The sequence below is a fragment of the Ruditapes philippinarum genome, unplaced genomic scaffold (assembly GCF_026571515.1).
Source record: "Ruditapes philippinarum isolate M1 unplaced genomic scaffold, ASM2657151v2 ctg2431_1_1_1_1, whole genome shotgun sequence".
NCBI classification, from domain to species: domain Eukaryota; kingdom Metazoa; phylum Mollusca; class Bivalvia; order Venerida; family Veneridae; genus Ruditapes; species Ruditapes philippinarum.
Genome location: NW_026855903.1, coordinates 62113 through 85863, shown reverse-complemented (window position 1 = coordinate 85863; position 23751 = coordinate 62113). Strand labels below are relative to the sequence as shown.

The 23751-nt window shown below is 31.6% G+C and overlaps 1 protein-coding gene across 1 annotated transcript; it reads left to right on the top strand.

Moving 5' to 3' along the window:
• The first annotated feature begins 6441 nt into the window (after positions 1–6441).
• On the top strand, positions 6442–23505 carry LOC132744772 (uncharacterized). Its single transcript, XM_060733551.1, has 10 exons — positions 6442–6640; positions 9620–9806; positions 11115–11490; positions 12498–12853; positions 14985–15145; positions 15775–15979; positions 16516–16623; positions 17300–17674; positions 18143–18272; positions 19323–23505. The coding sequence occupies exons 5-10, from the start codon at positions 15071–15073 to the stop codon at positions 20134–20136; spliced, it is 1707 nt and encodes a 568-aa protein (XP_060589534.1). The 5' UTR covers positions 6442–6640; positions 9620–9806; positions 11115–11490; positions 12498–12853; positions 14985–15070; the 3' UTR covers positions 20137–23505.
• The last annotated feature ends 246 nt before the right edge of the window (positions 23506–23751 follow it).

Genomic DNA, 23751 nt, shown 5'->3' with positions numbered 1-23751 from the left:
GATCTCTGTGTAGAAAATGATCTGAACTCATGTTGCAAAATATGTTACGCAATTATGACTTGTGATGATTATGTTTTTCTGAAGTTTTTGACGAAAACATACTTTAGGGGCCAATTAAACCTGTCACTCATATATTTTGCAATCCGAAACAAGGTTTCATCTGAAAGATAATTCGTTTATGCATTGGTAAATTCGGAAATAAGATATGCATTAACCACATCCGCTGTACTTAATTGCCTAATGATTTTGTTCCAGTTATTGAAATTTTAGGTCATCCGATCAAAATAATAATATTTAATATCGTTTCTTAAGCTTATTCATTAATGTTACCAACATTTTGTTTTCTACATGAGCGTGAATTTTTGATAATAAAGTCTCTAAACAAAACATGAAACTTAAGCTTCTAAATAAAAATTGCAAACTATGTTGATACATGATTCAGAATTTAATTTTGAATTGATTTTATAATTGGTAGAATCATAGAATTAAGATTAGTTTGATACAATTTAAGGAGAGCCTACTGTTTATTGAGATGAAAACCGGATATGCGATGACATAGGTACTAAGGACTAAAACAGTGCTTAGTGACACTTTTGGTATATCAGAAAATTCCATGTAATTGATTAGTTAATGTTTTAAAAGATATCTTCATTTGTTGAGTATAGTGATATTTTTACATTGTTTGAAGTTTGTTTTTATATACAACATACTGTATGTTCAATTTGCTTTTTTGTTTTTTATTGTGTCCACCATAACCATTACAAAAATCTAAAATGTTTTGCGAATATGTTTGTAGTTTCTGTTTGTCAGTTTTAACGCCGATTCCAACACATTGTTGGTCGTTGGTTCACCAAACCAGCTTTTCTTGATAACTTACCTATAACAGCAACCTATAACAACAAATTTCTCCGCAAATGATTGACTACTAATTGCACATTTATTATATTGTCGAATGACCATTTGACTCAATGTCGAAGATGATCGTTTTTGATAAAAATTATTGTTTAGACTTTCATTCTGACGCTTTGTCTATATAACTATCTATTATCAGTGTAATTATTGTAATAAAGTGTCATTATGGATAACTGTGTATTGTATATATGCTATATATATTATCTATATACTTTTAAATTTGATTTCATGATCATAATGTTTGGCAAATAATACTATTTAATGTATTGTCTTGTACTAGTAATTGGGCGTTGTAATGTACTTGATATGTTCATATAATGTTTTACAATGTTTAACTTTATCAATATTAAATAAAATTGTTAGCATTAAGTTTTGACACTTATGTTGATGAATACTTTTTACATCATTTTACACATGGTTTAACGTTGATAAAAGTTTACTTCAGCATTTATGCATTTATAGATTTTGCTGTTTTAAAATCTAGGTCGAGTAACAATTGTAGTTTAGTTGCTTATTTCAAGAATATACTATTTGTTTGTTAAGTATGGCGGTCAAATATCTATCATAAAGTTTTGTTTCAATAATTTATAATAATAAGGGAAATTTAAATTAATATATTTTATTTGTGTTACACATTATGCGGTCAAAATTGGCACAGTCCAATCATGGTACAAAATAATATGAATAGATGGAGGGAAAGATATTTCGATTACAGCTGTCGGGATATACCATTTTATCATTACCCTTGGGGTTAAAGTTTTATAAGTTATTCTGAATATATTTATGAAAGTGTATAATGGTATATATCATGTACCTGTTGCTCCAATAATTATATTTTATTCTTTCCAGAATCGACCATCAGATTGTGGAAACATTATATGTTTTTTACAGTTAATAAAACCTTTATAAGAAATAACTTTTTACCCTTTAACATAACAATATTTAGATTATCTTAGTACTATAAAGTCTTTACTCCAATCACTGTGTCATTTATTGCAAACACAATACGAAAATGCTTTAAATCTATATTAAGATTGCAGTTTGAATGAAAATGAAGACTGCAGAACTGTGTGTGTAAAAGTGTGTGATATTTTTTTTTCAAATAAAATTTCATTGTTTTATAACATGTGTTTATACTTTCTTCCTTTCATGTATAATACTTATCAATAAAAAAGCAATTATCATAGAAAAAAGAACAGTCGTTCTCAACCCAGCGAAAATGTGGAACCGCCCAAAAGGTACAGTGTAATGGTAAAATCACCGCGAAATGTCCAAGAATTATAAATATGATATAGTTCCTGGAATTGTTATTATTTCATGGATGGCAATTCTGATGCTGAAATTGTTTTCGCACTTAATAAAATTGATTAGAATACTCTAAGTCTAGAATTTTTTCCTATCCGGAATCCTGATTTTCATTATTTGCAGTATGGCCACATATTATTAATTACTTTTATTGAAATGTGGTTTAATCAACTATACATTTAAGCAACAGACCAAAGGCTTTACTTTGTGTTGTCATTTACGAACATGAACCAACATAAATATATCATTGATAAGATTACCGAAGTAATACGAAAATGGATCGTGCGAAATAGGCCTATTGCGGCCATTTTCCTAGCATTACACCTTTGGCCTTTTTATAAATGTAAAGACGAACCTCCAAGCTATCACACTGGCTTATCATACGAATGGTATTCGATTTCCGGTTAAGTTGCATAATTGTATGTTGGCGTCACGAGTCAAAATAATTGACGTCAATGACGTAATCGCGAATCCGTCAGCGAGTTTGTACATGTCTATTGCCGGGACATGCTTATTCTTTTGAAAAATATTTGACAGAATGCTTAGTACGCTTATGCATACGGTCGTGGTACAGTTTGGTTATAATATCCATGAGGTCTGATACTGGAATTTTTGCGACACTTTCTGGTTCGGCGCAAATTTTCAAGAGAATCAAAATGTCGGCTTTCTTAATGGGTGAAAATGAGCGATAATACAAGGGACAAGACACAGGCCGCATGGTGAATTAGAGTAAGGCACTATTTGTTACTCATCAGGGTCCTTCGGGATCATTGATTCAAACTCTGTTAATTGTTGAATATTGAGTACCGCTCCAGCATATGCTTGGGGGCGTGTGGGTTGATGCACTATTTCATTATTACTTCATGTACAGACTCAATGCAATCCGCAAGGTGATTTTTATTGGAATATGTTTCTTAGTTTCAGTTTAATATTTACAATTTTGCTGTAACCAACATTTTATTGAAATAGATATGCCTCTGTTAAAGCAAATTATTCTTACATTCATCAGTTTCTGCAGGATAGCTTTGGAAAGTTTTCAAAAATTATCTTTATATTTGGCATGCATGTTAAGTATTTATTTTTATAAAATATAATAAGTTGTGTTAAATACCCTTTGAAATTTATAGGTTCTTGGTAGTATATGGTATATCTGTATTATAAAAAAAAAACAAGAACAACAAACATAACAAGAATTTGTAACAGAGTTACCAACGTAACCCTCCTCAGGGAAATTTTATATGAAGCATAAGATTGTGCTATATAATAAGATTGAGATATGGATTCTAGGACTTTCAGTCCAAAATTATGATCAATGCTAGATCTGCAAATGCAACAATTAATTTATTTAAGAAATAGAATGAAACACATCATGTTAAGCTTTGACCTCTAAGTGTGACCTTGACCTTAGAGGTAGGGATGCAGGTGTTGTGCATGACATATCGTCTTATAATTGTAACTATTTTTGTCAAGTATTTGCAAAATCCCTTGAACAATGAAGAAGTTATAGATCGGACACAAAATATACCCTATAACAGACTATGTTAATCTTTGACCTCTAAGTGTGACCTTGGAGGCAAGGACCCATGTTTTGTGTCTGATACATCGTCTAATTATAGTGATTATTTGTGCAATGTATTTTCAAAATCCCTTGATTTATAAAAAGTTATGGACTGGACACAAAATATATCCTATAACAGACTATATAAATCGTTGACCTCTAAGTGTGACCTTGACCTTGAAGGTAGGGACACAGGTGTTACGCATGACATATCATCTTATCATTGTGACTATTTGTGCCAAGTATTTTCAAAATCCCTTCATCTATGAAGAAGTTATGCACGGGACACAAAATATACCATATACTAGACTCGGTTAATATTTGACCTCTAAGTGTGACTTTGTGGGCGTGAGGGATGTTGCACTTATCCATTATCTCTCATGTACATGCTCAATCAAACCGAGTCTGCAATTCTTATGTTGTTTTGTTGTAATTAATGCTTCCGAGGGATCAATTTTGTACTTCACAACAGCAGGTGTCAAGTGCCGTGTGGCAGCCGTAAAAAGTTGTCCCGTGCTTCACTTCAGTGTTGTTATATTTTCTGGTCCTTCGGGATCATTTATGCCAATACTATAAAGTGTTGAGAATTGAGTACCGCTCAAGCCGGTGCTAGGGTACGTGGATGATGTTGCACTTTATGCATTTTTCCTCAAGTATAGACTCAATCAAACCGAGACTGCAATTTTCATGTAATTTTGTTGTGATTAATGCTTCCGAGGAATCACTTTGTTTCCAGAATTTTGACCTTACAGGTAGGGGTGCAGGTGGTGTACTTGATATATCGTCTTATTATCATATTATATTTCAAAATCCCTTGAACTATGAAGAATTTCTAGATCGGACACAAAATATATCCGATAACACACTATGTTAACTTTTGACCTTAGATGAGACCTTGACCTTAGAGGTAGGGATGCAGGTGTTGCGCATGACACATCGTCTTATTATAGTGACTATTTGTGCCAAGTATTTTCGAAATCCTTTGATCTATGAAAAAGTTATGGACGGACACAAAAATAACCCTATATTACACCATGTTAATGTTTGACCCCCAAGTGTGACCTTGACCTTGAAGGTAGGTGACCGCATGACACACCGCTTTATTATTGTTAACAATTGTTGCAAGTATTTACAAAATCCCTTCAAAGATATGAAAGGCATGGACAGGACACAACATATACCCTCAAATAGACAATGTTGACCTTAAATGAGCAAGTGCGACATTGACACTAAAGGTAGGGGTCTTGTTGTTGTGCATGATACATTGTCTGTTATTATAACAAACATTTCTGCAAAGTAATTTCAACTTCCTTTGATAAATGACAAAGTTATGGACCGGACACGTAAGTGTGACGGATGAACGGACGGACGTGCCAACAATTGGGGTTTATATGCCCTTTCTTTGTCATTATGTAAAAATACCACATAAACCAGTCGGTTTATGAAATTTCCTTCTTTTTTTAACCAAACTTATGGACGGAATGAAGCTCATAGACCATTGGATGTTCGCCGGGCAGACGGACGTGCCGACAGACGGACGGACGGATGGAGCCTATTTTCATATCCCCTTTTTTCTTCGTAAAGGCAGTTGACAAAAAAACGAAGCACTTATGATAGAAACAAACAATTAATTAAAACTGATATTAGTGCTGTGAAAAGGTTAATTAAATCTAATTAAAACGTAAACGTAATAACACCGGAATAAAAACGATGAAGATTTAAATTAACACACAGAATATCAATTTTGAAAGTGACTTTATATGCGTCCAAATGGTGTATGCGTCCTTGAAGTGAGGAAATAAAAAAAAAATTTGTGGTTGCATACGTATATGTCAAATATCTTCGACGAATAAGACAAACATAATCTTGCTAGGCCCTTGACAAATTTTTTTCGGCAGATATTGAATATAACTCCGCAAAAGATAATTAGTGAATCCCATTTGTCTCTTACAGATATAGAATATATCCTGCTATATACAAGTGTAATTAATATATGGTAACATGTGCGGATTGTTGTATGATGTATAAATTATATGATGTGCATTTGAATTCAATTTAATTACTGGTTTAATCATGCATTTTAGAAAGTACTTTTCCCGATTGTGTCGATGCATGCAAAGAAAATAAACCCCAACACATACAGTTGGTGTATTTACTTTTGAAGTATTAGCAACATTTATATACTTATAAATGAAATATTGAGAAACAGTGATAAGATAAAATGCGTATTTTCGTTTTTCCGTGAGTTTACTTAAAAAGATATTTTTTGCACTGAAGTGAAACATATTTTTCGTATTTTCGCTGGTGTCTTATTGGACTACTTTCTTCTAAATTCAGTCAATACATAAAATTCAAGAAGTCCTTCAAATTGTATTGTCAAACAAAGATTTATTTCCATCTTGTTGTATGAAAATTACCATATTTCACTCGTGGCTACTGCCACTCATGAAATACTTATTATCATAATATCCACTAGATATTCTTCATTTGTCATTCTTAAGATGAAAGTCAAAATTTATAACTTCTTATGTATTTAAGTATGTATAAACATTTACTATAATATAAATCTTGGTTAAGAATAAAACAAATATGTATTTAGATTTATTGATTTTCTATGTATAAATTTATTATAGTCGTGCCATTAATGATTGTTATCTCGTTATAAAAAGGCTTGTATTTAAACTATAACAGGTATTTCGCAATTACATTTCTCATCAACACGAACACATTTTGCAAGAAATTAATATATAATATAACGCAACAATTTCCTTAAAATAACTTAATTATGTGTTTCAAATAGGATTGTTTTCTCATCTTTACAATGATTAAAGTGAAAGAAGTGGAAGATAAACAGGAATATTGAAAGTAAGTAAGAAGTGTGTTGTTTGCTAGTATTTAGGATAAAACGATTTGATTTCAGAAAATTGTGATGTAAATACAGTTTGTACAAGACATTGTATTTGCTACTTACGATTGTTAAGCAAATACCAAGTTATAATTTTATATGGTTTGCACATTTAGATAAACAAAAATGCACAAAGTATTGCATGAAAAAGAGATACAACATTTATGGACATTAAGATATGTTTTGAAAGAAGAAAAAAACAAACAAGAAAATAATATAAAAAACATAACAGAGGTAGAGAGGTTTCATCAGGGAGGCGTTACAGTAGTGACGAAGACGCATATATACCGCCAAAAAAGAACAATGCACATATTAGTAACTTGTCATAAAATTATGACAACCTTCCATAACTCACATAACTAAATAATATATAAACAAGTTATATTTTAAATTAATAAACTATCAATTTATATGACTTTTACTTAAGATTCAATTTAAAGTTGAAGAAAGAAAAACCTTTACCAAGGCAGCTTAAACACAAACATGTAAAAGGTGCTCAAGCTTGAATTTCTCATCTGTAAAGTATAGAGATTTTATTATAATGATTGAATTTAAACTACCTACTTCAGCTATTTACGTTTATTTGTACACGTTTTGAAGAATGTAGCGAAAACGAAGCCTATAAAATGCCTATTTTTTCTGAACGAAAAAAATTTAGCTTTATCGATTTTAAAATCATTATTCGACGTAAAATTTCAATTATTTGAAATAAAGTATTGTATGTATTGCAGCGAACCTGAGTCGGTGACAAAATAACCTTGTGATAAGAAAAGAAATAAGTTTAAATATTTAAACACTGATACTAGATCGGCCATAAATAGCAGTGTCAAATTGTACAAACGTACCAACGGGTTGTTTCAAATATCTTCATTTGTAATCTCTTACAAAGATTATACATATATAAGGCAAATTGTAAAAGGAAGTGTAACACATTTTCGTCAACTTGGCAGATAATAGTAACGTTAAAAGGGGATTATTTGGGACGAATCTATCCCCAAGATATCAGTACTTCATCAAACACCAGAGAAAAACGCACTCTGTATCCATTACCTAATAATAAGATAAACAAATGCAAAGAGGTATTTTATACGAATATATAATAAATTTTCGGCCAAATACTATAAAAATAAGGTTATTTGTTAGCTGGTGGCGTTGCAGTGCACTTCATGGTTGCCTAGAATGCGCAGCGGCGTCATGTTCAAAATCAAGCGCTGGTGCTCAACTTAGATATTATGTGAACATAAAGGCCGAAACTATGGTGGCTGATTTGTATCATTCATATTTTCGCCAGGCGACCCCGCTAAGAGGAAGGTCGAGAGTTATCAAGTTGAAATGGCGGAGACGCGGAGCGAAAACACGCTAATTAGCGGGGGCATGGTTTATTTATCAAACTTTGCCCGCCCCGCCCCCTCTTATTAGCGTGTTTTCGCTCCGCGCCCCGCTGTTTTATTTCTTAAATTTCGCCCTCGCTTATTAGCGTGTTCTCTATCAGAAATACATAACATCACATTGGCATAAATGTTTGTTATTTAGATAAAGGAGATATTTTATTAATTACTTTAATTAAAATGTGTTTTTATCAGTATACATTTAATCAACAAACCAAGTTGATACAGAAATGGACCGTGCGAAAGGACCCCTCGCAGTCGTTTTTCAAGGGTTTTACCTTCTCACTTTTTATTGTTGAAAAGACAAACTTTCAAGCTATCGCTTTGGCTTATCCGCAACGGAATTATACGGCCGCTTCGTGAGCTGCGAGGTAGTTAAATGAATGGTTACCGATTTCTATCTGCCTGGCGCCTGGCATAGTGATAGGAATGGGAAGGTACATGGTATGCAAGCAAAAGGTGTCTCATAAGTCAAAATGGCTGGCCCTTTCAGTAGGGGTGACACTATAATAAACAAGACATTTACCATTACCTTTTATACGAATGGCGTCATAACGGTAGGCCCAAGGAAATGGCACTGTTTTATGTCAATTTAAAACATTATTTACAGAAAACACAAGTCGTCTATTTAGAAATTGACAATGTAATTCAGTCATCTTGTGGCAATTTTCTTTAACCTTCATTTGAACAAGAATCACCTCCAAACTAATTAAACGGCTAATCTGCAACGGAAGCAGACAAATTGTGTCGAAAGTTTTATGCTATTTCTTGAAATCATTTAAGATGTCAGTAATAATGGATCTACACATTAAACCCATTGTCGGTTACCAAGGGTATATATTCCGTACAAACTACATAATATACCGTTGGATATTTCACTGGCAAACCTCCGAACTCATGCATAACAGATAAGACATTTGACTGGTTCCGTTGCTAAAACAGAGCGAAAAATCCCTAAATTAAACGGCGCTTCGCTCAGCGATATATTTATGCTGTGTCAATAGACTTTCAAAAATAGAAGTTAAAAATTAACATTACCGACTTTCAACCATTTCAACTTGAGGCTTATATTTACCGTTAACTTGAAATTTTATTTCATTTTATTTATTTTGCCATCAGGAGATTTGTGGCTTTAAAATGAAATAGTTTAACTTCTTATCTACTGATGTACAAATATACATTCACTTAAATATATATTCAATAAATAAATGTGTATTTTGATTTGTGAATTTACTACGGGTAAGATATAATTAGTCATAAGATGTAGTGTGGTTATCTCATTACAAATTTCGTATCACGTATTTCGCAATTACAGTTCGCATCAATAAAAAACATGCAAACATAAATTATTTTATGTCTTCGGACGGATGTTTATAAGGGAGACCTGAAGCCGGGAGGTTACTAATGATTTGTCTTTTTGTATTTAAAATTTCATAGCTCTGCAATTTTAATTAAATTGAGCAATCAACATTTAAAATTTTACCGTTTTGGTGCATGCTTTTTCTATTTGATACTGATCTTTGAAAATTTGTTTTCTAATAACAATTGTAGGACATCATTACAAGGTTACTCTGTGTTTACAATTTACTCCATATAGCGAAAATGTTTGAGGAGGAGAAAGTGAATGAAGACGAGAAGACAAGTAGTCAGGTGTAAGACAGTTAAAGAATGCATTGAAACTGAATTGGGTCGATATGGTTTACTAGAGGACAAGGTGTTCCGGGATACTGATAGCATGGTATGTCATTTATTAACTTATAAGATCTGTTAAATCATGGCTTTTTCCTGAAGTCACAGTTTCACGATTGACAGTGTACGGGGAGGTATCCAATAATAAAAATGTGATTTTCGCGTGATTTCAGTACATAAGATCATTCTAATAAGTCTGTAATTAATTTGACTGAGTTTTTCTTTAATGTTCTTGTGCACTGCACTGTAAAATATTTTAAATATAAGCTCTTTATTTCTGACGGTACCAACTTCATACCAAAATGCAAATATTTGTTATTTATCATTATCGATTTTTACATGACCAATAATTTTTTTAGAAGAATGGGAACATGTCATAGTGTTACTGGGATGGTCGTTTAATAATCACTTTTGAGTATGAGTTGAAAAATGTTCGCATGGGAACCGGTATGGATATGTAACAAGCAACAATCGTATTTAGTCAAAGCCAAAGAACACCAAGAGAACCCCGTTGGCGAGACAATGTAAAAATAATTAAAGTAATCAGAAAAAAAATCTTTAAGAAAAAAGGCGAGTCCCATTCATTTCCCTTTCCTGGAACCAGATTTATTTTTAATATCATTATGAGACCAAGTAACCCCTAAAGCAGGGGCATTTATAACCATAAGTGCATTATCTGTTTATGTAACTGTGTAAGATCTATGATATTGAAAATGTTGTGCATGTATAAATACTGACATTAAACAACAATAATGTTTGTTTTACATGATACAAATTAAAAGAAAACTACAAATTATATTATACCAGAATTACAAAAGCACAAATTTTAATCCCCCCACAATGAATGATAAGAAATCAAAATGCTTTTTTTTCAAATAATTTTAAGTATGACGTTAACCCTTATCCATGGAAAGCTGAATCGGCACTCTGTCATCGTCTCTGTACTAGTGATAAGTCTGCCAAATAGGTTTGTTAATCTTCTTTTTATCAAAAGATACAGAAAATGCACGGAATTTTGTTTATATATATATAGTGACTCAATGGGAATTTGACCTTAATCCGAGAAAGCCCAAACCCGCACTCTGCACATTCTCCCATTATGTTTAATAGTTCTGTTAAGTAGTTTCAATTTCCTTTAATCGGTTTAAAAATAGAGAGCGGACTTAAATCTGCCAAAACACGGACGGAGTACCAGGTGCATTATTATATAATTATGATTATTATAACATCTTATCATCCCTTGGACGGTATCGCTTGCATTATGCATAATAATAATTCATTTTGCGTTTAAAGATATGTTACTACTGTTTACATTTGATATTTATATGTTAAACTAACTATCAAACTATTTTCAAAGGATAACGAAATAAAAGGCACAGAAGAAGAGTTGAAACGAAGGTTGAAGTGCGGCATGAAAATCTTAGATGAAAATTTGAAAGAATGCCTCGCTTTGAACAGGGATTCCATTTTAACGCAAATGGACACTTATTTGGTGGACGAAGATAAACATTTGTTATATCTTAAATATCCTGAAGTTTTAGAGCCAATTATAAACATAGATACATGGACTATTCCTCTTCTCAGTTTCGTGATGGCAAGACTTTACAAAAGAAAGGTGGCAAGCTGTGTTGACATTAATTTTATTCGGCTCATTGACATGAGTATAAATAGAACAGTGCGCTTAAAAGCAATCTTTGATGGGAAACTAGAAAATCTTATAAATAAACTTGATGGTAAGTATAAAAAACAATGCACTTTAAAATGTTTTGATGTAAATTGGGGACATCTTAAAACGCGTTTGATTTTAACGTGAAAATCTTGTACTGTACTACTCTCTCCCTTTTATTAGCAGAAAATATTTATATTTCAAAATATGGCAATTATTATTTGCAGTTTATTGAATAAACTGATGTCTTAGTGTTGTCCACCAAATTTATTTATCTTTTGCACAGTGTTCAAACAGTTTTTGTATGAAAAAGGAAGTGTTCAAAGTGATAACGTCGAATTGAATAACATATTATTTAATTAAACAAAACTTTTACATCAAAAGTTGAATAAGTAAATTTTGATCGTCAAGTGTACCAAAGATAACCCTTTTAATATTGAAGAAAACAAACAAGATGTACACAATCATTAGAAACATCTTGTAAATCCATATTCATGGTAAAATAGTTTATATATAGAAATCAGTTGTAAAATGTTTGACAGACGGTATGTCCATATATAAAACGGTTGTTTTCATCCGTTAGGTAAGGGCTATATTGAAAATAACTTTAATATACGACCTAATAAACGATCGTTATAATTTATTTGAGAAAAAAGAAAGAAAAATGTTCCATATATTGATAGCAGCCATACATATAAATTATACATAGGCATGTAAGTCAAGGTTCAAATTTGTTTACTATTTAATGACCAATTAGCTCAGTCGGTAGAGCAACGGTACGGTATTCCAAGCGTCTCAGTCAAGTTGCACATTTTTCTCACCCATTTACAAAAACGTATCGATTTTCCATGGAAAGCGGGAAAGCGACGACGCAAAATTGCAGTATTATAAAGTTGTTTATAGATCAATGCAATATAATCTTTAAAACAACAAAAAAAAGTTTTTCATATCTATCGGCAGTGTTAACAGTAACAAATACATCTGCGAGTAAACTGTAAACGTCTTATTAACTTCAGATATTCATTATTATGATTAAAATGATTATGTACATAATTATGATATTATATTACACAGGTGATGAGATAAGTCAACATTACAATCTTGAAGACTATGTTATAAAGGTAATGTTGAATATGTACAATTACAAAACCATTATTATCCTACCAAATGTTTATGCGGTAAAATATGTTCAGGATATGTATTAAACGCAAGTTATCTTAGTATAGCTATGCCTGCTAATTTTCTAATGTTTGTCTTTATTGTTGAAGTGTAAACAAATTTTGCTAAATGACTCATTTTGCACATGTATAATGTCTTATAGGACGAAGAAGGTGTTGAAACAACACAAAAATACTTGTTTCAAAACTTATGTAGCGAAGACACAACTGAAGAAGTTAGAGGAGAAATATCGGACAGTTTTAATGTAAAAGGTTTGTACGTCTAGTATACGAATGTGTGACAAACGAAATGTATACTTTATTTTTAAATTACGTTCTCATGTTTGCAATCCACATTGCTAATCAGTTTCGGTATAAAATGTGCTTAGATTATGATACTTTATGACGATTTTGTTGAAAGTTGCATTACTTGACCTTGATCATAAATTACAACACAGATGACAATACTCAATATTGAACAATATTGCAAGGAGTTCATATTACGCATGGTATTAAGGCATTTAAGTAATGGCCATCCTAATGCATTACCTCACATTTGAAGAATATTGAAAAATTCTAGAACTATTGTTAACTACGTTTTGTCACCTCTACATATAGGAATCACTTCTCCGTCGTCTGTCTGTCACTATGCCCGTCCGCCGTCCCAAAACTTATCCGGACTACAGAGAAACTACTGAAAGTACGAAGTCTTGTTGTGCATATCGTCAGCATTTTCCGGTTCAATGATTTTTGTCACAGCTATGACTCTTAAATAATTTTTATTTTAAAAGTTTGTCCGAACTACTCCTCAAATAGCACTTATGCAATTTCAATGAAACTTTTCAGGATTAATTTGTGACTCAAGTATTTGCGCATATTACTCGGGGTTTCCGGTTGAATGATTTTTCGCCGAGTTATGACCATAGAATAAAAATGTGTTTTTGTGTGCTGTCAGTTTCACAAAGGCTTTTCCGGACTACTTCTGAAAAACAACCAGTGCGATGTCATCCAAACTTTACAGGAATGATCACTACCAAGTCTAGTTATGCATGTCAACAGCTGTTAATGGTTCGATGATTCTTTTCAGAGTTTTGGTCCATTAATGATTTTGATTTTAAAATTTGTCCGAACTATCTCCTGCTATACCAGTAATGCAATTTCAATGAAATTTTTACAAAATTGATCGGTAGCTCAAGTTCCTGTGCATATTACACGGTTTCTTAGATTAAATGATTGTTGGCCCAGTTATAGTATTTATGAGGCAACATATGTGATCACTGATCGTTCTTTTTTTTCTTTTAACATTATTATATCTCATATCATATCACTTTTGGGAAGAGAACAAAAGTTTAATTTTAATTATGAAATAAATAAATGTATTTTTGGCTATAACAAATATGGTTACAGATATTTTCAAAGTGTTGTAAAATCAAAACTACAAGGTCAAAGTATTTAATATTCTACAAGATCAACCAATATATTTTTGAAAAAAAAGAAGAAGAAAACAGGCACTCATTTTGGTAAATTTTAGAGGCTTTTTTTAAATTAGGTTCTCAAAGCATGATATGGGTAGGGTAATATCTTATACATATTTCATAAATTTTAAGTAGAAACAATTATTTTGCTTATGTGGATTGTTAGCTGAATATTACAATTTGTTTCTTACCAAGAAATAATGGGAAAACATTTTTCAAAAGGATGAAATTGTAGTGTAGATTTTCTACAGGTTCCTTATTTTTCAAAAGGGCCCTTCTAATATCAGTTCTGAAAAATCGCCATTACTCGATTTCCCTACGGAAAAGTTGTTTTAAATTTTCCATACAGGTGTCCTTTAAGGTGTAAATCTTATATATATATTATGTTGTCAATTTGTCAGATCCTTATACTGCCCGTTAGGGGTGTCATATTTAAAGCCTTGATTTATATTTACTTCAATCTATTAGGAAAAAAATTGATGCTACATATATTGTTACACTTATTTCAAACTGCCCTTTTAACAGAAATGATAGCCAATGACTTAATCTTACAAATTAGACAATATAACAGATTTTGTAGATTTAGGTTTTTCTTATCTCTTGGCACTTATGAATCGTTTTTCTAATTATGCCGTGTCAATTCAATGATGTAAACAGGCAGATGACAATGATATACAAGCTCTTATGAAAAGATTTGATTAAATTGAGTCTTTGCTTGTGTTCATTGTGTTAGAATGACCACACTCGTTTATTTATTTATTTATTTTTATGCAATATACCAATGACAAATACAAATTTCATTACTTTTCTAGATTGTAAAACTCTAGTTATATGTAGACTAAAAAAGCGAATAGTGTTTTATATGTTTGTAGAAAAAAAAATCGAATGTTATTTAAAATGAAAATGGATAATAAATCATTATTTATTAGAAGATGATAAAGAGGAGACAGAAAAAGACACAGAGGAGACACATAAGCGCGTTCTGGATAGATCACTATCGACAATTAAAGAATGTATGAATCCTGAACCGATTCTTGATAGTTTGCTTGAGGACAATGTTTTCCAGTATATTGATATTCGTGATATCATGGTATGTCATAAATTTACTTTGTGGTCCAGTAAAGTAATGACTGTTTGCTATAACTAACAACTTCATAATATGAATGGATTCTTTTTCTTTCTAAAATCAATAAAAAAATAAAGAGACTCGTCATGTTTGATAATTTTGATGGAATTTTCAATATTGCTTGGCCAGCCAAATAAAATTGGCAACCAATATTACAATGGTATATGGTAGACATAAAATATGTTTATATATACAAGTGCGATACTATTGACGTGCAATTAAGTGTAAAAAAAAGCTTACATTCAAATAGAAATTTCAAGTAAAGATTGATTGACAACGTATACATCTTAACCACATGCTTCACTGGAGTAATTTTGAAAAAAGTCATATAAGAATAATTTAACGAGATTGAAAAACAAAAGCACAACAAGAGGACTTCACGATATTGTAGTAATTGCCTACGAAAAAATCCTAATGCTGAAGCTCCATCACCTTCTCTTGTAATTTCATGTAGCGATCGAAGCAGTACCTCTACCGTTTTATTGTCGCTTGTCCATCAAGGATGTGCGCGTTAGTGATAAACTTTTACCATCTTTAAATGTTAATAGATAATATTACATATTCCATTGTTAGTTTGAACTGTTTTTATTCAGGAACAAACAAGTACAACGAAGAAGAACGAAACAATTATAGAAAAGATCAGACAAAACGGCACCGATGTATATAAACTTTTCAAAAATTACCTTGGAAAAAGCCAACAGTATCTTTTACTTAAGTTTATTGAAAATACTGAAAGAAGGGAAGAAACAACGGATTTACAAACAGAATTGAAGGAAGAATCTAAAAAAAGATTGAAAGGTTGCCTATTTTATCTAAATGCTTGGGGCGGGAATTATATTCGAATATTCGAAACACAACATAAATGCTATTTTGATTAAAAAGTGCGACAGTAATAATAATACATTTACTTATGAAAAAAAATATAATTAATTTAATTATATTATTCCATTTTTATGAATTTATAAAGAATATAAAGAAAACACAGACAGGTATGCAGGTATTTTTACAGTAGAATGGGTAAAATAATAAGTTTGCACAATGCCAATGTATAAAATAAGTGAGTACTTTTAGCATAGTTCAATCATCAGGAGTGTGAACATGTATTACTAGGCACAGCAAAGCACGTGACTGTGCATTGTGTAGTATTAAACAAAAAATGAATGTGTGCATATTGCATTATTTTACATAAGCCTTAAATTAGAATAAAATCGTCGAGGCAACATATCACCATTAAAAAACGAAAACATTATTTAACATCTCAGTATCCCCGAAATCAATAATATTAAACAAGTAAAGATGTCTAGTGTTTTAGCTAAACACATGTTTTTTTCTAGAAATCCGAAACCAAAAATCAAGTGCAGAAACATCTGTCAATCTAGTGGAAGAACAGTTGGTTATATCATTGAAAAGAGGAAATGGAAATGAATTGAAAGGGACAGAAGGTATTCATTTTATCTCTTGCCTACTTTGTCCCGCAGGCACTAGTTTACTGAGATGAGCTAAAAACTGGTATATTTATCATAAATGATATTTACAGCTAATCCCTATGTACAACCTATGGTTCAGATATAAAAAACAAAACAAAAAATCATCACTATTTAACAGCCAAAAGCAAATAGGAAACCTTATTTGTTAAAGGAAAAACGTCTCCTTAGAGGTAGATATCATATGACAGTGAAATTTCATATTACATTTTTATTACCCAGTATTGTGCAGTATTACCCTGTCATTTCCAGGGTTTCCAAGTATATCTCACTGGGCAATTCTCGTAAAATTGGTTTTTGTCAATCTTGACAAATGATGTAATAGCAGATGCTCAATAGTTAAACCATTGTAATTGTATATTTAGTAGATTATTTAATCCTTTAATATTTTACAACACTTGCATTTGCAATTAGTTACTCTAAAATTTAATTTACTAGTAATGGCTCTCCTTTTAGCTTGGTTCCAATATAACTTGATAAACAAAAAAAAAAACATTGATTCAAACATGAATTCTTTTCCTTACAGAGACACATCGCAAAATGATACGTTTTTATGGTTGTTTACAGATATCTATGTTGAATATCTGTTTACATCTCAATCAATGTTTGAACTTTGAAAAATGTTTCAATTCAGATATAGAGGAGAAATTGGAAATATACACTTCATCTTATCCCAGTTCAAAGAAATGCTGCAATGTAGTTAAAAACATTTTTGAAGGGACAATTGAAATGTTCTCAGATCCACTAATCAAAGCCGTTGAAGATGTAGCCTCTATTATTAACGTAGAGATCAAAGCTGCATCTGTGGATGAAGATAATACTGTTGTGGTGACTATGGCATGTGCGTCTTGTGAAGAAATAAGACTGTTATTACAGACACTGAAAGGGAATGAATTTAAATCAAAAATAGAAAACCTTAAAACTGTTCTTTCTAAAGAGTACGAAATTGTCTGCGTCATTCATGCCAAAGTATCACATGAAAAGATAAAGGAAGTGCAACAACATTTGAGTATGCATTATAGATTATAATTATTACTAAATAATAAACATTTATTTTCCATTGCTTTTTTCAAAATGTCTATTTAATTATTTATTATTGCTAAATTCACTGTACTTTTTCTTAGCAAACGCCATAGATTTGGTACTTACTACATTCTTTCCTTTACTGATATCATGCATACTTCTTTTATTTTAACAGTTTTTCATCTGCATTACATCCGATTGTCATCACTAACACAGACTTGTAAAGATCTATCAGTCAACTAGTAATGTGTGTTTTGACGATGTTTCCTGCAAGTCCTCTTAATATGTATAACGTATTAAATCAGTGCTATGTAAAATTTATATACACATCAATTTCATATATTCATGATTTATACAAAAAGTTTTAGTGTAAAGTTTAACTAAAGTTTACATTTGTATACATGTAACGTGAGGTATGCAACATTTTACTATGCCTTACTTTTCTTGACTTCAGTGGAACAGGGTGTCATAAATGAAACACACGCTGACGATTTATTCTGCGAAAATCATCCCCAGCAACAGGCTGAGCTGTTTTGTCCCGAACATGATAAGTTTGTTTGTCATAAATGCGAAGAAAAGCATAGGTAAGGCTTTAATATTAAACACAATGCACTTATGCACTAATATTGGGAGACTTATTTTCGTACTGCACAGTGAAGTACTCATGTAACTTGTTCCTGCTTTTATAATACATTGTTCCTCATTTTCGTCAGTATCATTGAAAACAGTACGTGCATGATTGCCAAATTTCAAATTCTGAACTACTTTTGTCCTCTTAAAACTACTTAGTAAATATCATGAAATGTATATGTTTTTGAACATAATGTAATCCATTGCAGATGAAACTTAAGCGAGGTCATTAGGTCTAATCAGTAAACAAAATATAACTATTAAAATATACTTTTGTTTTAGTTGCTGTATAAACACCGTGAAATCCTTACTTCAAACAAATTAACAGTAGGCTATTATTAGTTTATTTTATTATCTCTGTGTATATATTTGTATTTATCGCTGATTGTTTGTTAATGGGCATTAAAGTGTTTGTCTTTACAAAAGTTTCATTTTAGTCATCGAAATCATCTAACACTATTACGTTGTATTCTGTTTTGGGTTTGACAAAATCACTTTGCAAATGTTTTCAAGGATTCAGTTTTGACTTCAATCCATCAATTTAAACCACGTTAATGTCGGTTTTAATCGTATTCATTGGCAGCTGCACTTGTTTACAGAAAGTATGTATTGGAAATGCTTTGAAGTCAGTGACGGACGGATCCGTTTAGAATGCAACATGCATTTTTGTGTTGTGTTTTTGTATCAATGTAAAGTCATGTGGAATTTCTTCACTAAAATCCTGTTTGGTCTTAAGAACAATGTAGGGAAAACCGCTTTCTTCTACTCGTTAATGTCAAACAATTTTAAACAAATATTTCAAAATTTCGACACCCTGTGTACTTTCAATTTGATCTTATCACGCTGGAGGCTAGGTCTGAATTCTTGTCTAAATATTAAAATTGTTTTCCACTTAAACCATAAAAAACTTTAGGTAATTTTTGCATGCATGAAATTAGAATAAAGCTTAACCACAAACAAACATGGTCACGTTGTTAATAATAGTAATTATTTATCTTCTTTAGAATGTGCCAGGGTGTAAGACAAATAACAAAGGATGTTAGCACAAAAATATACAGGATCAGAAGTGATGAACCGGCAAATATATTGTGTACTACAATGAAACTTTGTACACTACCTTCAGGTGAGATTCTGCTCATCGATAATGTAAACAAAAAGTTGAAGAAACTTGATTTGACCTATAGCGTTGTAGGCCAATATATGTTTGATAAGTCGAAAACTCCGTTTGACGTTTGTGCAATTCATGCCTCAAAAGCCTTTGTTACCTTTGGCCACCAGGTTTGTGTAGTTAATGTTGGGGATATTGATATTCACGTAGAGAAGTTTTTCAAAACAAAGGCCCCTTGTTTTCGCTTATACAGAAAAAACAGTGTAATATACTATACCGACAACCTTTCCATCTATACGTGTGATGAAAACGGAGAAAATCATAAAGAGTTACATCAGTTTGGGCAGGAAACTTTATGTTATGCCTTTGTTGTTAATGATGACAGAAGTAAGATTGTTGTGGCTGCTGGAGAAGATGGCCTTATTATAATTGATGCAAACAGCCAAAATCAGCCGACAGTAACACTAAAAGAATTACAGGGTTGTACAGATCTATGCATAGTTAAAAGTCAAATGCTTCTCGTGTGTGCATCTAACACGTTATTTCTAGTAGATATCGAACTAGGAAAGGTATTGAAACAAGCTGCAATTGGGTTGCGCTGCCCTAGGTCGTTTGCCTTTGACGTTATAGACAATTCGGTGATCGGAGGCAATCTAGGAAATGATTTCATTTCAGTATTTAATGTAAATATTGAGTATGATGCTACATAAGACGTAATGGGTATTCAGGATGCAATTAAGCGCCTGTGTATGAACTGAAATAACCGCGTGTCATCTTATGTTTAATTTAGTCTATTGTGTCAAGTATTTACTTCAACTGATTTGCTGTGATATATAGTACATACAAAATATTTTTATTGTAATCATTAAAACATTTGAGATTGTTGAAATTAGTTTAAGTGTACACTCATCTTCTGGTTGTCGCTCACATTTGTTTTGTAAAGACAAATCATTTCTGTTTAATATTCTTGTTTTTAAACATTTTGTGTCATAAATATTATAATATCATATAATTTAGCGATTATACTACTGATTTTGTTTGGCATAGAAATTTGTTTTTGTGTGGTTATTAGGCTACTTATAATTTAAAAATATAATAATAATTACAACTGTATCATCGAATAAAATATTTTCATTAAAACAGTTTGACAGTTAGTTTAGTTAAACAGTTAGTTTAATCAGTATACATGTATATACATATCTTGCACACATATTTTAATGTTTTATATGATTTATGTTTGTTTTGAAATTCAATGTTCTATTCTTGAATGTTTTTAAAACATCATTTATGAATGGCATATTTATTCATTGTTGACAATCTGGCGGTATATTTTGAAAATAACATTATAAGAAATGTTTTGTAGTCCCCTACCGGTTTAACCGGAGGGGACTTTACGTTTGCCCTCTGTTCGTCTATCTAACCGTCTGTCTGCATTGCATAATAGGGAAAGTGGGCCATTTAACTGTAAATAAAAAAAAACAACACTATAGTTCATTCCGTTACAAAAGAATTGGGTAGAATGGCACTCCATTAAACAAAACAAGAATGATTATTTTCCATAACTCTGGTCTTTACTTTCGTGATTTTTCGACTCCAATTTTCAAGCATATGTTTCTTAATTTCACACAAAGCAGTTGTGTGGAGATTCAATAATCTTGCTTGATTATTTCCAGAATTATGGCTCTCTTGAACTTGAAATTATTATGTTTTACTGTAACTTCATTTCTTAAAGGGTTAACTTTAATATTTGAAAGCCCACATCATAATAATATGACAAGGTTAATTAATCTTACGTCCATATTTCCAGAATGATCCCCCCTTAAACTTTGATGTTTCCTATTCTACTACAGCAGGCTCACCGCGGGTTTTGCTTTTTCCGCGATACCACCGCGGACGATTTTTTTTTATCGCGGACAAACGCGGGGGTTCGTCCGCGATGAGAAGCCTAATTTCCCCGCGATCCCGGTGTTTAGTTGTTTCCACCGCGGACAAAATTCTGACGACTGTTCTTCATTCATCGATAAAATCAGTCACCCGTTTCCTGCGGGGGAACGCCATGGTCAGTTGGTCAGTATAAATTTACCTCCAAAAATAATAGACGTTTTATTATTTTTTAACGTCATCTTTTTTACACAATGACTTGCAAATTGACCACAATCGTCTCCTTAAATGTTATTATACGTTAAATTATTTGAAGGGAATTTGAAATAAAAATAATTACAGCTGTAATTGTTGTTGTTTTTAATATTCAATTGTATGTACTTAAAACTACATGTTCCTATGAACAATAATATCTTAAGATAAAAAAAAATTGAAATAGTTTTAACTTGAACATCGGTCGATGGAAGTTCTTAGAAAATAATTGCCATGTGCTTGTTTGCCTTATATACATGTATGTACATGCATACTGTTCATAATAAAATAACAAAAAGTATAACGTCAAGTTTAACAAAATTCTGCAAAAAGATCTATAAAAAAATATAAAAAAACAAACAAACAAACTACTAAAACAAAAATGAAAATAAACTCCAACAGTTGATACAAACTTCAAAAAATATACATTACGTTCACACCTGTAATTAGCTAAATCAAGAATATCATTTAATGTATATTTTGGTGAAATAAACGCTTTCTTTTAATGTTCCAAATAAAATATAAGACTTTATGATCAACATGCAAATAAACAGAAACAGTAAAACGCATCTGACAATTGAAAGAGACGTCCTGGAATATTGCCTGAATAAATTGTTGAGGGTTACGTTTTCAAAGTTTTTAAATAAGAAACAAAAGCTGGCATATAAATTGTTGCAGTATCTTTTTCATAAATGTCATATGCCGATTTTTTCATTATTTGACTTCAAGTTTCTCACTACCATGAAATTGCGACGACAATGATTTATCTTGATGTCGAATACATATTATACATTACCCAACACAATAACAAGAAGAAGAACAAGAAATACACTGCATTTGTACATGTACTTTTATTACAACAAAAAAGAAAACAAACAAACAAATTTTACATATAGTTATATGTACAGTACATGTTACAGTACGTACGTATACTGATGTTATACTGATGTTTAAATACAGTAATTAATTTTTAAAATTTAAGGTTTCCACCGCGTTGACCGGTGTTTGACCGCCGCGTTCCTCCGCAATTTACCACTGCGTTCCGCGGGGGAAACGATTTCAGCCGCTGATTTATGTCCGCGGTGGTGAAAATTTTCTGTCCGCGGGGTCACGCGACAATATCTGAGCAAATTTTCGTCCACGGTATACCTCATCCGCGGGGTCACGCGGGTTTTGAAAAAGCCGCGCTGAGCGTACTGTATATTACTCTCTTATTTCTTCATGGTTTTACAATAAATTCTAAATATATGTTCATTATCAACACCTACATCATCTGTAATTAGAATTTTTTAGTCTAGCATCTGGAATTCTATGATTATTCTAATTGTGAACTTGGATTAAGTTTGAAATTTCGTACAGTCATATTTTAACTTTTCTTCTCTATTACTATAAATGGTACTTACTTTTTACTAAAGAAATTGTTCTTTGTCATCGCTCATATCATGTATGAAAAGGTTCATTAGACTAAGTGTAGAATTTTTATTCAAGAGTTAATTCCTTTTTATTTTAAGAATTTTGATGAAAATATGTTAGAGTTTGGTTGCAACCAAGGAGGTTTAAAGATTAGCAATTGATCTGTCAGTCTTTCTGTCTGTCCGTCTTTTAAAAATCTTGGAAATGTTTCAACAAAATTATATAAAATAGAAGTGAATTGAAAAAATACATATTCATCTTAAGAAAATGTAAATTGGATCTTTTGATGATCTGTTGTATAAACATTACTTCCTTTTTAGGCAGGGACATTTTAACACCTTTATATGACACAGATAAACTATGAACTCAAAAAGTCATCCATGTCTTCCACAATGGCATTTTTGAATGGCCATGACCTTTCTGAATGTTGCTGACATATTTCTTGTAGGGTTCGAACCGGTATGGGACTTCTGTTTTGCTTGTAAGCTTTGATAATTGCTTGTTTTATTTGTAAATAAATGATTATAATATTGCTTATTGTTACACATATTACTAAATTATATCAACATTACAAAGGGAAGATACTCTGGTTTAAGCTGTTGAACCAGACCAATGATTCATTCCCCTTGGATTGAAAATGTATAAGTAATATGAAATAGCTGGCGTTTTATTCCGTTAAATAAGTTAATTCTGTCAAGCTTATTAGTGTTAAATAACATGAATGGAAATGTTTATGTAAAAGATATTATTGATGCCACAAAGATATATACGAAAGTTGT